The 14267-nt window shown below is 38.2% G+C and overlaps 1 protein-coding gene across 2 annotated transcripts in view; it reads left to right on the plus strand.

Moving 5' to 3' along the window:
- Positions 1-14267, plus strand: part of Arap2 (ArfGAP with RhoGAP domain, ankyrin repeat and PH domain 2) — a 169855-nt gene that overhangs the window by 95241 nt on the left and 60347 nt on the right. For both annotated transcript variants that reach the window (XM_052199605.1, XM_052199606.1), the window contains exons 16-19: positions 2293-2437; positions 3363-3465; positions 4122-4320; positions 4466-4529. In XM_052199605.1, the coding sequence (XP_052055565.1) occupies positions 2293-2437; positions 3363-3465; positions 4122-4320; positions 4466-4529 (511 nt within the window). The remainder of the gene's footprint in view (positions 1-2292; positions 2438-3362; positions 3466-4121; positions 4321-4465; positions 4530-14267) is intronic.

Here is a 14267-nt window from a genome sequence, read left to right on the forward strand (position 1 = left end):
GAAAGAGCTACCCCAAGAAGCACAAGCTACACTCAGAAGAAGCATGTCTTTCTGGGCCTGATTCTTGGCCCTCTCAAGATCTGGCAGTTCTTTCTGTTGTTGAATGCCCGCTTTATAGAAAGAAAAGTGAATTGCTTGGAAAGATGTAGAGATTAAAGTGTGGCTGTCACCTTTGCCTCTGAGAGGCAAGCACTGGACAGTACCGCTCCATCAGCCCTTGTCAGCATAGGGCAGAAACACAGTGATTAAAATCGGAGACAGGAGTCTGGGAATGAAATGCACGCATCCTTCTGAGTTGCGAGGCTATGCACTGTCAGCTTAGCTTTTCCCATCTCAAGTCCGTGGAGCTCTTGCTTATGAAGACAGATCTGTATTTTGCTTTTTCTTTTCTCGGTTTAGTGTTCATGAAAAGAAAGATTGATAGCCCTTGTTAAACCTCCGTGCAGAGCTGAATAATAGCATCCTGGTTTTGTTTTCCGTTTCCCCTCCTCAGCCCGGTGTTTCCCCTGGTAGCTGCCTTTGATTACTTTGCGCAGCCCTTGCTTTCTAAAAAGAAAGTGGTTGATAGGGTTTACCAGAGGCTCCTATTTTCTTCCTGTTTCTATTTAATTTCATATATTAACAAGGGACTTGTTTTTATTCTGGGCAAAACCTCAGTTGTTTACTTAAAAATATTTTTTCCTAAGACAGAAAGCATATTTATTTAAATGAAAAAAATTCACTGATGCGTATTCCTATCATAAGTGGAAGCTGAATATCATCAGTTTAGGAAAATTTCAAAATGACTTCATGGTTTTGGAAAGTAATAGCATTGCCTTAACTACTTCACATTTATTGGACACATGCATTACAATATGGAACTTCTCTACTGTGATACTTTAAAAATGACTATAATTGTGTAATAAGCATATAGGTATTTTACTCAATTGTTAATGGGTAGCTCCAGAAATTATCTGTTTGGATTCTTCTCCTCTTATATAGTGACCATTCATGTGACTTGTGTCTATGAAAAGGATACAAGACAGGTTTCAGCACATACTGATACTATTCTTCAAGCTCAATGGATTCATGCATATGAATCCGATGAGAAGTCCTCATTGGGATTCTGTTGATCCAGCAGACGGACATGTGTGAATGGGAAGTGTGTAGAATAGGCATAGCATGTGGTCAAGACTGAGAGGAAGAGCTTTGGGGGGGGGGGTTACTGTAAGCCCAGGCCTTTCCAGATTCTTGTTAGCCTCTGAGTTTAGGCTCTGAACTTCATTTGATGACTCAAGGAATACTGGAATAACATTGCTTGTGGGATTATATAGAGGGTTTAGATAAATCCTACATGAATTTTTGTTTCCTTGTACCAAACATCACAAGAGAAATTAATAACCCCTCTTTCACTTTCCCCTCATATACTAACTCCTCTTTAACCAGCCAAGGCCTGGGAATTGCCCATTATGTGGCCTTGCTTTCATTGTGGTAGAGATCTTGCTATAACTGCTTCAACAGTATGGTTTCTGTAGCAGAGAGAGGTTCTCTATTGACAACCACAATTTCACTATTTTTCATTGCTTCCCAAATCAACCTGAATGTCAAGATTTCCTATCACATCTTTGTTATCTAGATACTCAAAGATAAGATCAGTGCCTAGTTGTCAGACCTCTGGCCCTGTTTCTAAAGAATGTGATGTTATATACATGATAAACTACAGGGCCAACTCTCTTCAAGCCCAAGTTGTTAAATGGAGCCCCCTTGTAATGGCAAATGAGCCACAGGCCATCCATAAAAAACAAGTATCACTGTGTACCAATAAAACTTTATTATGCCAGGTGATCATTGTCTGATTTGGCTCCTACCCATAATGTGCCAATCCCTGTATAACAAGAACTTGAAAACTCCCAAGTAGGAGAGAATGGACACTGCAGATTCTGAACAGGCCTTTTACATCCTCCTGAATCAATGGACTTGGCCTTTTGTTATGCGTTTGTTCTCCTTTCAGTGCTCTGTCCAGACCTCAGTCTCTGGGGTTCCCAAGTTGCTTTGAAGCTTTTTAGTTCATAAATTGGGCTGCGTCTATGGTCATCAGTGTCATACTCATTTTCATCGGGTGCATTCTTTACAGATAGATGGCAATGTTTTGGAAAGCAAAAGTATATCGATTTTATCTCTGCTAAGATAGGTAGTTTGACATTCCTTATCTTAAATAAGGAATTTGTCGTTTTTTTCATTCGAATGTAGTCGTGACGTTTTAAAAGTTTAATATTATAACTCTTTTCTATTTGCTTTGTTTCAAATTCTTAGAGACAAATAAAAAATGGTGCGTTTTAGAAGGTGGCTTCTTGAGTTACTATGAGAACGACAGGTGCACCACACCTAATGGTACCATTAACATCAGCGAAGTTATCTGCCTGTCTGTCCATAAAGAGGACTTCTATCTGAATACTGGGTAGGTCCCGCCTTGAGCTGCTGTCTGGGGGATGAAAGGGGTTGGTAGTCCCTGTAACAGGGAATGAGGATGTAGTTATCTTTCATGGTCTTCCGTTGCTCTCTGTGGAAGGGTTCTATGACTCTTCAAACTAGTTTATTTTATTTGAAATCTCCATAGGAAATTCTCTGAAAAGTACTCAATAGCATAGCAATCCATTGTTGAACACCGAAGTACTTTTGTTTCTATGATTAATTTAAGTAGTGGGCTAAAAGCAAAAATCATATATTTGTTTAAAGGGCATCATATAATAAAACAGATGAGAGAAGAGAAGACTCAGTGATTATTGGCTCATATTAAAGTAAACACTATATCAAATGCCTCAAGTGAACACTCTCCCACTGAACTATAGCTACAACCCTCAGAGATATTAAAGACCAAATTCAAAGATAAATTTCAAGACTATTTGGGTACTTTGATGGTCTGAAAATGTTGAAATTAAAAGATTAAGAATCATTTATATAATGTCTTTTACTTATTTAAAAACTTCAATGAGCCTCTAAGGTATTTCAGAAACAGCCTGAGAGATGCTGATTTAAATATCTTACTGTTTGTTTTATAGTAAAAATAATGAAAATGTATAAACACTAGCATATAAATCAGTTTTATGAACAGAGATTTTAGTAATGTTTATGATAGGAGAGGTTTGCAACAATAACTTTCATATTCATTTACATGAACTCTATTATTATTATTATTGTTATTATTATTACATACTAGGATATTTTTCTTGATAGCCATAGTTGTAGGTGCCAATTTTCTATTCAATATTTGTTATTGTTGCATAAACTGAATATTGTTTCATTTGCTTTTCTTTTGACTTTTAAATTTTTAAATCACATTCATTTATTCTGTATGGTCGTCTTTTTATTTGTGCTTGCTGTAGGCCCATCTTTGTCTTTGAAATCTACTTACCTTCAGAACGTGTCTTTTTGTTTGGAGCCGAAACATCTCAGATTCAAAGAAAATGGACAGAGACAATAGCCAAGGTATTTAAATTTTTTATCTGCAAAGTCCAGGAAAGATTCTTAACTTGTGATCTATAGTTGCGGTTCAAAGCTCTATGAACATTTTTAACTACAATTCTAGGATGAAAGTTTTTCACACTTTCAAAGTTGGCCATCAAAAAAAAGTTAAACGCAGATTTCCTAGGACCTGAAACAGACAAAGATTCCACATATCACATTAGCAAAAATTGTCCTTGTGAGCTAATTCTCTATTTTTGATGGTTAAGGTAGTCTTCACATTGTAAAGACATTTTCTTTCTCCCGTGTCTTCCTATGGGTATGTTACTTACCCAAGGACAGGAGGAAAGAAGCAGACTCAGTCAGATGCAAAAGGAGCACACACTGAATGGAAGTTTAGAAGCTGAACTTCTAAAAGATTGCACAAACCAAGAAAGAAATTTCTCATTTCATTTACATACAATGAAAACAAAGTGTGTGGCACTGCTGCTACTTGGATATATGCATTACTTGTTTGCCTTTAATCTCACAGCAGTTTTGACTAATAATTGTGAATTTGTAACTTCCTTGGTATCTTTAAGAAAACAAAGATTATTTTTCCAGTTTCCCTCTATCTGTAGAAAGGGAAGGGCTTTCCTATTGTCACTGTCTTTCTTACTTTTCTGTATTTGTTTTAACAGCGTTTTGTTCCCTTTGTTGCTGAAAACTTAACAGAAGCTGACTATGATCTGATTGGTCAACTCTTCTACAAAGACTGCCACGCCCTGGACCAGTGGAGAAAAGGCTGGTTTGCTATGGACAAGTCTAGCTTGTGTTTTTGCCTTCAAACGCAAGAAGCTCAGGAAGAGAGGATGCACCTAAGAAGACTGCAGGAGCTAAGTAAGGACCCTGCCCTGATGCTTAGTTTTGGGATACTCCTCCTTACTGCATGTGGGAGTGGCAGCTTCACCTGGAATTTGGAAGGCTTATGTATCTATGCATATATTAACATTAAAAAGAAATATTGATCCTTTTGTCTCTCCAGCAATCAGCACAATGGTTCAAAATGGAGAAAAAGTAGACGTGTTACTCTTGGTAGAAAAAGGGAGGTAAGTGCTTTTTGTCTTTTTATTTTATTTTATTCTTATTTCTATTTTTCAGAAGTTAGGGAGTAGGGTATTTGGGATAAGTTCTTAAGGGAGAAACCATTATCTTAAAATTTAATAAACTCTTAAATATATATATAGTTTTAGGATGTGACATAGACAGGTTATAGTAAAAAACACAATTTTTTTTTATGTCTTATGACAAAGGTAGCATGATTCTGATTGTTATATGCTCCTGCAGACCTGAGACAGTCTTGTTTATGTGATTGGAGTTTGATGATTGTGCGTGAAATTTTAGGGTCTGCAAGTGGCCGACACTACAGATGGCCCCTGCATGTGAGCCACTCATAGCTAGAACTGGATTTCTTGAGGTTGTTTAGGTTTTCAAGAACTCTTAATTAAGCATTCACCATGCCTCAGTATGGCGTGACCTGTTGGGGGTAACATGATGTAAAAATAGACAGGCTCCTTGCCCTCATAAAGCATGTGCTGTAGTGGGAGGAATTATACGAACCAACAGCAGAACCTGCAAACGGGCACACAAACAAAAGCACATGGTTCATTGTCGTCTGTCAGTTACTAATCCTCTGAAGGAAAATAATCAATGACTAAGAGAGAATGGGAACCATTGTCTGTGCTAGCGAGGGTGAGAGCACAGACGTTGCGGATGAAATAAATGTGTCCTATGATATAGCACATCAGATCCTGTGTTCCAGGCATGCAGGCACTGATAGCTGATGACCCTCTTAAAAGACTGAGCTTATATGCTAAAGGGATTCTGTAGCTCTTGGAGGTGGGAGGGTGAACGAGGAAGAGAACAGGATGAAATTATGTCATACATACCGCCATGGCCTAATCATATAGCACCTTGCATGTCATAGGACAAAGAAATCTTTTTTATTATAAGCACAGTGGTAAATGACTCAAGCCGGAAAGTGCAATTATCTGATTTATGTTTTTAAAGAAATCTTCCATCTTGACTCCTGATGAAGGACTCTGGGGGTGACAGCAGTCAACTTTAGTGTTCAGGTAGAGTTTTGTCACAGGGTCAAATAAGAGATTGGTTATCTGAGCAGCGCCAAGTGGTTATCAAGAAGGAATGATATGCTGGTAAAACAGATCGTCATTCCACTCAATGATAACTACAGAGTTTTGAGTTACCCTAATTATGTCACTACTATTGAGGTAACAATACATACACAATGAAGATAGGACTTTAGTATGATTGGAATGAAGAACTCATTTGGAGAACTAGTAACATGGAGATGTCAGACAGAAAGACGAAAATAGAAATACGGAAGAATTAGAGTAAAATAATTGTGCTGAAGCTAGCTAGTAAAATAATTGTGCATAGCTAATTCATTTTCTTTAACTCTCCTTGAGAATGTACTAAGCACAGACCATTTACCACAAATCACATGTGTTTGTCCTCAGTTGAGGACAAACTTTCAAAGATGTCTAGAAGAAAGTGGGATCAGAGAGGTAGGATATTTGCTCTAGGAAGGCGATGTGAGCACAGTTTCTTTTATGGTGGTCTGGGCTTGTATAAGGATGAAAAAGACCAGGAAAGGGAGGGATGAAAGGTTGAAGGGGGCAAGCTGAGGGCCGAGGCGGGACATTGAGCCCACTCGCCCTCATACCTGGACGTCGCTTTGTGAGCTGGATGTAAAGGTAGGTCCTGAGCTTTTGGTCTGTGTGACTGCAGGACGAGTGTGTACTTATTTGGGTGGCTCATATTTGGCATGTTAATTATGGTCACAGCTATTGAAAGGCTCTTTCAGTGCTGTGCCAGAATACGAGACTGTCATCACATTGCGTATTTTTCATATCCTTGGGTCTGTGAGACCTTTGGTAAGTGATGACCGTAAACTAAAGCAGAGTTTGGATACCTGGTAAAAATCATTGCTTTGGAAATAAAACAACTTCCAATTATTTGTGTATATATTGATAGCATGAATAAGCCAGGGTCTGAGGAACCAACCAGCTGCAAGTCTGAACCTTTACGTTCTTTTGTTACTAGCAGCTTCAAACATGGACACTGGTCATAAATAATGTTAATGAGTTAATTACTTTTTTATCCTTTCTTCTTTTTTAATTGGATATCTGCTTTATTTACATTTCAAATGTTTCCCCTTTCCAGGTTCACCCCACCCCACCCTCAGAAAACCCATGCCCCTTCCCCCTCCCCTTTCCCTGTTTCTATGAGGGTACTCCCCTGCCCACCTACCCACTCCTCTCTTCACGCCCAGGCATTCTCCTGCACTGGTGCATCTAGCATCGTCAAGCCCAAGGGCCTCTCCTTCCACTGATGTCCAACAAGGCCATCCTCTGCCACATGAGTTAATTTCTTATAGTCTTCATCCTTATATGTCCTTGGTTAAAGTATATATCCACTATTGGTTGTTTTGTTTTGTTTTTCTTTTGGCGAGGAGGGTTGTTTGATCTTGAAAATATCAGGTCACATTTTATGGGTTGAGGAAATACAGAGAAAAATCCTGGAGGCTGAAACTGAAGCAGAGGCCAAGGAGAAACATTGATTACTTTCTTATTCCCCATGGCTTGCTTGGCCCACCCACCATGGGCTATACCCTGCCACACTAATCATCAATTTAGAAAATGCCCTATAGACTTGCCCACAAGCAATCTGGGTAGAGATTTAATTCTATAAATTAAGGTCTTAACAGCAAGGTGAATAAAGAATTCCCTGAACTGAAAAAAAACTTCATAAATTGATAATCACCCACAGCTTATGGTCCCTATTTAAATATATAGTTTAGTCTTCTTAATAATTTTCTCTATATGCATAGTGTGTGTTTAGAGAGAGGAATATTGCAATAATATTTTCCACACACAGAGCAAGTTTGCTCTAAAAAGCTCTAAGCAGAAGGTATACCAGATGGCCTCCCTTTAATGTGTATTCTTTGTGTTCTTTAAAAATTACTATTTTGGAAAATAAAGCTTTTGTGATCACACTTAAGGGTTTCTGGTGTGCTAGCTGATGCTGTTACTGGGACCTAGAATCTGTGTCCTTTGCAATATCTTGTTGGAATTACTTTGTATGAAAAAATCAGCATGTTTAATGTAGATTTTGTGTCAGAGCACATAGAGACGGAGAAGTCAGAAGGGATTTTCCTAGACAGTCAATCCTATCTCCACTTGCCTGATATACTCAGTAGGTTGCAACACCTTTTCTGAAAATTAAAACTGTCTGTGTTCTCTCTCCCACACGCTTTGTTCATCTCTTTCACATAAGCCACTTTCTTTCCTGTCTTTGTGTTCTAAAGCAGTGTGCACACTTGTCAAAGACACCTATCAGGGAGCCTTTGGTTATATTAAACAAAGGAACTAACTCAGCTGTGCTATCAGAAGCAGGAGTGAAGGTGGTATGTTGAGTGTGCGTTTTTGTTTTCAGTTCCCTGACTGACCTATAGGAAAGCACATTGTGCTTAATGGCTCCCAAGGCTGACTGCATTTCAGTTTTACCTGCAAATCCCAGACATAATGAACCTAACGCTGGGGAAGAAACACCATGTCAATATCTTCCACAATTTGAAACTGAGTGCTTTGCTCAATTTGGGAGATTAGTACCCTAAATTTAAGGTCCTTATTTTCTATTAAATTATTCTGTATGTTCTTCCTTTCCCCCCTGGAATTGAGCTTTATGGGAGAGGTTATGTTAGTGATCCTCCTGAGGCTAAATTATCTTAAAGTGGTTTCTAAATTGTGCATGTAATTGCTAATTAAACAGTAGCCCATTGCCCACAATATCGGCTTCACTGCTTTTGTAAAATTTGTGATTTAATTCTGAGCAATGAGTTCATCTGAATTTTACCAGAAAAAAAAGATTCTTTTCTCTCTCTCACCACACATACACATTTTTATTAAAGAAAAGGATTCTTCTATTGTACATTTATGTATTTTTATTGTAAAGAAAATTTAGATGAATAGAGTAGTTGTTATAAAAGATGGATTTTTAAAGCTATAGAGAAAATCTGGGTGTAATGGTTCATGGCTGTAGTCCTACTTGAAAGGCTGAGGCAGGAGGATTGTAGTAAATTTGAAGCCAGACTGGGTTACAGAGTGAGATCCTGTCTCACAAAGCACAAATAAATTAATAGATATACTGATCAATACATAGTTGAGAAAGCTGTAGAAAGTAATGGGACTTGTTTTTCATTGCATATGTGTGCAGAATAATCTCCTTTCCAAAGGTAAAGCATGTTTTACAAAATCTTGACTTCTAGTAGAAACACAGTGAGGGACCTGCAAGAGCAAGGGTTTGAAGAGTTAGACACTGTGGGGTTATAGAGAGATCTTGTGTGGAAAGAGGAACAGATGCAGCCCAAGTAGGACTTAACCTTGAGAACCCATAGACAGAATCTGTGCCAGTGGCTTGGGAAGACAGGCAGATGGCATATTGCATTTCCAGTCGAATTAATTCATAAGATTTTCAGGACCTTTTCACAAATGCAAAGAGCATCCTTAAAAGATCACTCTAAAAGTTATTGTTAAATGTGAGGATGTGGGATGCATTTTGCAGTCAGTGAAATACCAGCAAAGCTCTGAGCAGGCTTGTAACAAAGTTTTCTCTCACATTGCACGTACAAGTGTTTGTCTGATAGTGTGAGAGATGAGAGTGGGAAGCTAGCTTTATCATCCTGGAGCAATCACATGGCTTGAGGCAGTTTACTGAGCTCTTGGCTTCAGAAGAAGCAATCTATTTATAAGAATGTTTCCTCATTCATTATTCTTGTTGTTGCCACCTCTGCATCCGCATAGTCTCTTATTAATTAGCTTTTGGTTTTACTAAAGTTCTACCTCTGTGTCCCAATTTCTTATGTAAAGTGCTAAATGCAGTGTGTGAGACTTCTGGCACCATGGAAGCACTCGTGTGGCACATGCTGATTCTCTTTAAATAACTAGAAAACTCCACAGAATAGTGGAAGGAACTGTTTTCAGATTTTGTGGCAGTTGGTGTTTCTGGGCTGTGATTTCAGAGTCTTGGGTGGTCTTGGATTTCTCCAACACTTATGACACAATACGAAACACAGGCACAATATGGCGGATTTCCAAGCAAGGAGTCCCATGAGCCTGGATTCACAGGTGTGTCAAAGAAAAGGGTATTCTTTCCTTGGGCCTTAATCTGCACTATGGAGATCTAAGAGGTTAGGCTAAAACATTTCCTAGAATGTCACCCATCAAATAACATTTTGAAGTGTACAGTAAATAGTACTATAGTGTGTTCAAACTCTTATCCACCTTGGTTAGGATGATGGGGTACCTGTACAGGACGTTTAGTAAGGATCCACAAAGAACAGTAGCATAGTATAGTGCCTAACTCAGCCAGAGACTAAAGGATGCTCGGCTTTTACTTTAAGCTTAAGATAGATCCTCAGAGGCTCATGGCTTCATAGATGCTCCAGTTCTCTGAGTTGAACAAGAAAATGATGTGAAAAACATTCATTAATCTTCTCCATGGGAAGACTTTACAATCTCACTAAAAAAAAAAAAAAAAAAACCTCAGTGTTCACGGTGTTTAAACTTCAGGTAAATTTAATCATAATTATGAATGATATAAAAAAGCTGTAACCAGTTCATAAATATAGCAAAAAAAATGTTAAAGATAATATAATTAGCAAAGACTAGAAAAGTGATTTTTAATATTATAAATATATTCTGAGATGTCAAAAAACATACACATAATTACAAATATTTTTAATTGAGCAGAAAAACAGATTGAATTCAATTTTGGAAGTGAGGTTTCAGTGTAGCACAATCTAGTCTTGTACTGCTATTCTCACCCTTGGCTTCCCGAGTCAAGTTGAGCTGAAAAATACGGCATTTGAAGAGATATATTCAATACAGGTCTGGATTATTGGGCAGAGTATCTATCTCAATGGTATAGCAATTGCCTAAACTTCCAGCAACCACGTTCTTGATCCATATTACTGAAATGGAAATATATTAATAAACATAATAAACTTTATAGAAGCAAGGAGAGCAAACACACATTACAACTGGCAAGGGTGAGAAGGAATTTTACTGTGAACCATCCTACTCTTTAGAATAAGATAGAATTTTATATAAGAACTTCAGCAGTTAAGATACAGTTGAACCATTCAGATGCATGAACTAGGCAATCATGTTCACATTTTATTCATTATTTTATTTGTAGATCAGCATGGTAAGCAAACGTGATTAAAAATTATTAATATTAGAATGATAATTGAAATATAGTATAAATCTTGGAACTAGAGTTGAAAAATATAATCTGTAATATCTTTTCGAATTTAGAAACTTCTGTGTGGGCGTGTTGTCTCAGCTCTGTCATCCTAGCACTTAAGAGACTGAGGCAGGGATTTTAGGAGTCAGAGGCCAGCCTAAGTTACATATAGGATATATCTAACCAATTCTTGTCTCCAACCGTTGGCCCAGCCCCTCAAGTTAGAAATTATGTTTTTCCAACAATCTCTTTAAGGGAAAAAATATCCTGGTAATTGTGGTGCATGCCTTTAATTCCAGACCTTGAAAGGCAGAGACAGAGGCAAGTAGATGTCCGTGAATTCGAGGACAGCCTTGTCTACGGAGTAAGAGCTAAAACTGTACAGGGAAACTCTGTTTTGGAAAAAAAGATAGAAAAAAAGGAGACACACACACAGAGAGAAAGAGAGAGAGAGAGAGAGAGAGAGAGAGAGAGAGAGAGAGAGAGAGAGAGAGAGAGAATAGGCAGTTGAAAGTGGAAAAATAAGATTCTAAACCAGCAGTGAGAAGTATGATGATATCATAAATTTGAAAATTATTTTTGCATAGAAATGTGTGGTATACATGTAGATATGTATGTATGTATGTAAGCACATGTGTGCAATATACATATATCAGTTTGCTGGTATATATAGAGGACAAAAGTTGACTTTGGATGTCTTTTTTTTTTTTTTTTTGTCACTCTCTACTTTCTTTACCGAGGCACGTTCTCAGGCTAAGCCTGGAGCTCTAAGATTTGGCTAGACGATCTAACCAGTTTGCCAAGGGATCCCACATTTCTGCCCCCTCGGTGTCAAGAAGGACACCATACACATTGTCTTCTGCATGACTGCTAAACTTAGGCCTCTCTGTGGGGCAAACACTTCATTCAGTTAGCCATCTCCCCAGGGACAGATTAATGTTTACAATAAAGGTAATGGAAACTTACCCAATATTCTAATGAGTTATCTTCATTATACTTACTCAATAGATATATCATAACACATAGCCATATCAATACAAAGTTCAAGTCAAGTCAGTTTCTAAAATTAAGAAGTGGGAAGAGGATAGGTGCTCCTTAGTGAGAAAATGTTTAGACAGTGTGATGGACCCTTGGGCATAGAATTCTAATTAATTACTAATAATTAATTATAAACAGATCTGTATTAATAATATAACCAAATGGTAAGAATATCATGCTGAATAAATGAAATCAGATGAAAAAGTAACAGCATGACGTTTAATTTATAGAAAATGAGGCAACTAGTAGTCTAATACATAACGACAGAGGACTGAGTAGATTTCCCTGGGTGATGGATAGAAAGGATTCACTGCAAAGGATTATGAGGGAGTTTTTTAAATGATGGATATGTTTTATGTATTGGTTTCCGTAGCAGTCACATGCGAATAGGCATTTGTAAAAAAAAAAAAAAAAAAGTTTGACCACACAATTAAAACGAGTGCATTATAAATCTAATAAGCAAATGTCACTCACAGCAATAAAATACTTCATTTTTTCCCATTAGAAACAAAAAGCTTACAGTCATGATTAACATATTCTTTGAGAGCTTGCTAAGGATGTAGAAAGGAAACCACAGAGATCATTTCCAAAGTTATCTTACAGCTATATCCATTGTAGTTGTAGAACACTTTGCAAGGCAGGATATATGCTTTTCAGTCTCTGTCTGTGTCTCTGTCACTTAAAACAGCATATTCTCTATGTAGATCGGGCAGCTTTTGTGTTTACAGACATCTTTTTGCTTCCGTTTCCTGGGTGCTGGGATTAAAGGCTTATACAGCCGTACTGAGTTTGATTCTCCTTTTAAAAGAAGAGAAATAAATCATGCCGTGCTCCAATAGAACAAGTTCTAGGTCCCATCCAGTAGGAAGCTATGTTTCCTGATCTTGTCATCAAAATACTGAGAAGTGACACAACAATGTCACTTCTAGGATGAACTTGTCTTAGAACTGAAGACCAAGAGTTTAGGTTTTCATTGTGTGAGTACAGGATCATGGACAAGGTGTCAGCTGGTGACTTAGAAATGTGTTATTGGCAGTTGATAGCTGTTAAAGGAGAGTCTGCTTCAGAGCCATGGCTTCTGAGAAGCTACTCATGTCCAGTAGGTGGCCCTATATCCATGCACATATGGCCAGCCTCAAGGAAACTCAGTGGGCTTAAATAAAAGAGCATATGGAGTTGGGAGGAAAAAGAAGTGTGTGGTGGCAGGGGGCAGGGGGCAAGGGGCAGGGGGAAGGGGGCAGGGGGCAAGTAAGTCAGGGGGCAGGGAGCAGGAGGCAGGGGCAAGTAGGTGAGAATTTACAAGGGAGGGAAAGGTGATTATTTGATCAAAACAAATTGTATGTATGAAATTTGCAAAAATAAAAGTAAATGAAAAAGGCTAGCTTCCCAGCCCTTTGTTACCCTTGGGCCTCAGTCGTATTTCCTATATGTTTTAGTTTGCCTTTCATAAATGAAGAGCTTGGCAGACAGATCCCTCTCTCTGGCTCAGCACTCAGTGTAAAACACGGATTACATGCTTCAGAAGTTTGTCCCACATGCCTTGCCTTCAAGGGATGAGTCAATACTTTGATTGTATTGTTTGTTTCTTACAGATTTTTTTTTTCTGTAGCTTTTTTTTTTCTGTAGCTTTTTTTTTTATTCGATATAATTTATTTACATTTCAAATGATTTCCCCTTTTCTAGCCCCCCCACTCCCCGAAAGTCCCGCAAACCCCCTTCTCTTCCCCTGTCCTCCCACCCACCCCTTCCCACTTCCCCGTTCTGGTTTTGCTGAATACTGTTTCACTGAGTCTTTCCAGAACCAGGGGCCACTCCTCCTTTCTTCTTGTACCTCATTTGATGTGTGGATTATGTTTTGGGTATTCCAGTTTTCTAGGTTAATATCCACTTATTAGTGAGTGCATACCTTGATTCACCTTTTGAGTCTGGGTTACCTCACTTAGTATGATGTTCTCTAGCTCCATCCATTTGCCTAAGAATTTCATGAATTCATTGTTTCTAATGGCTGAATAGTACTCCATTGTGTAGATATACCACATTTTTTGCATCCACTCTTCTGTTGAGGGATACCTGGGTTCTTTCCAGCATCTGGCAATTACAAATAGGGCTGCTATGAACATAGTAGAACATGTATCCTTATTACATGGTGGGGAGTCTTCTGGGTATATGCCCAGGAGTGGTATAGCAGGATCTTCTGGAAGTGAGGTGCCCAGTTTTCGGAGGAACCGCCAGACTGATTTCCAGAGTAAAACAGAAAGAGACTAAATATTCATGAGTTTTCTAACTAGAGACAGTTTGATGTTTTGGAGAACATGATAGAATTGATACATGTCTATAATGATATATTCTCTGTCTAGTATATACATTATCCAGATGTATGCGATAATATATTCCAAATCAGTTGACCTTTCCCAAACGTGGCAGATTTAAGCTTCTGTACATGTACAGATGCTCTAGTGAATATGTTCACTGTCATGTAC

The sequence above is a fragment of the Apodemus sylvaticus genome, chromosome 11, assembly GCF_947179515.1.
Source record: "Apodemus sylvaticus chromosome 11, mApoSyl1.1, whole genome shotgun sequence".
In the NCBI taxonomy this organism is placed as follows: domain Eukaryota; kingdom Metazoa; phylum Chordata; class Mammalia; order Rodentia; family Muridae; genus Apodemus; species Apodemus sylvaticus.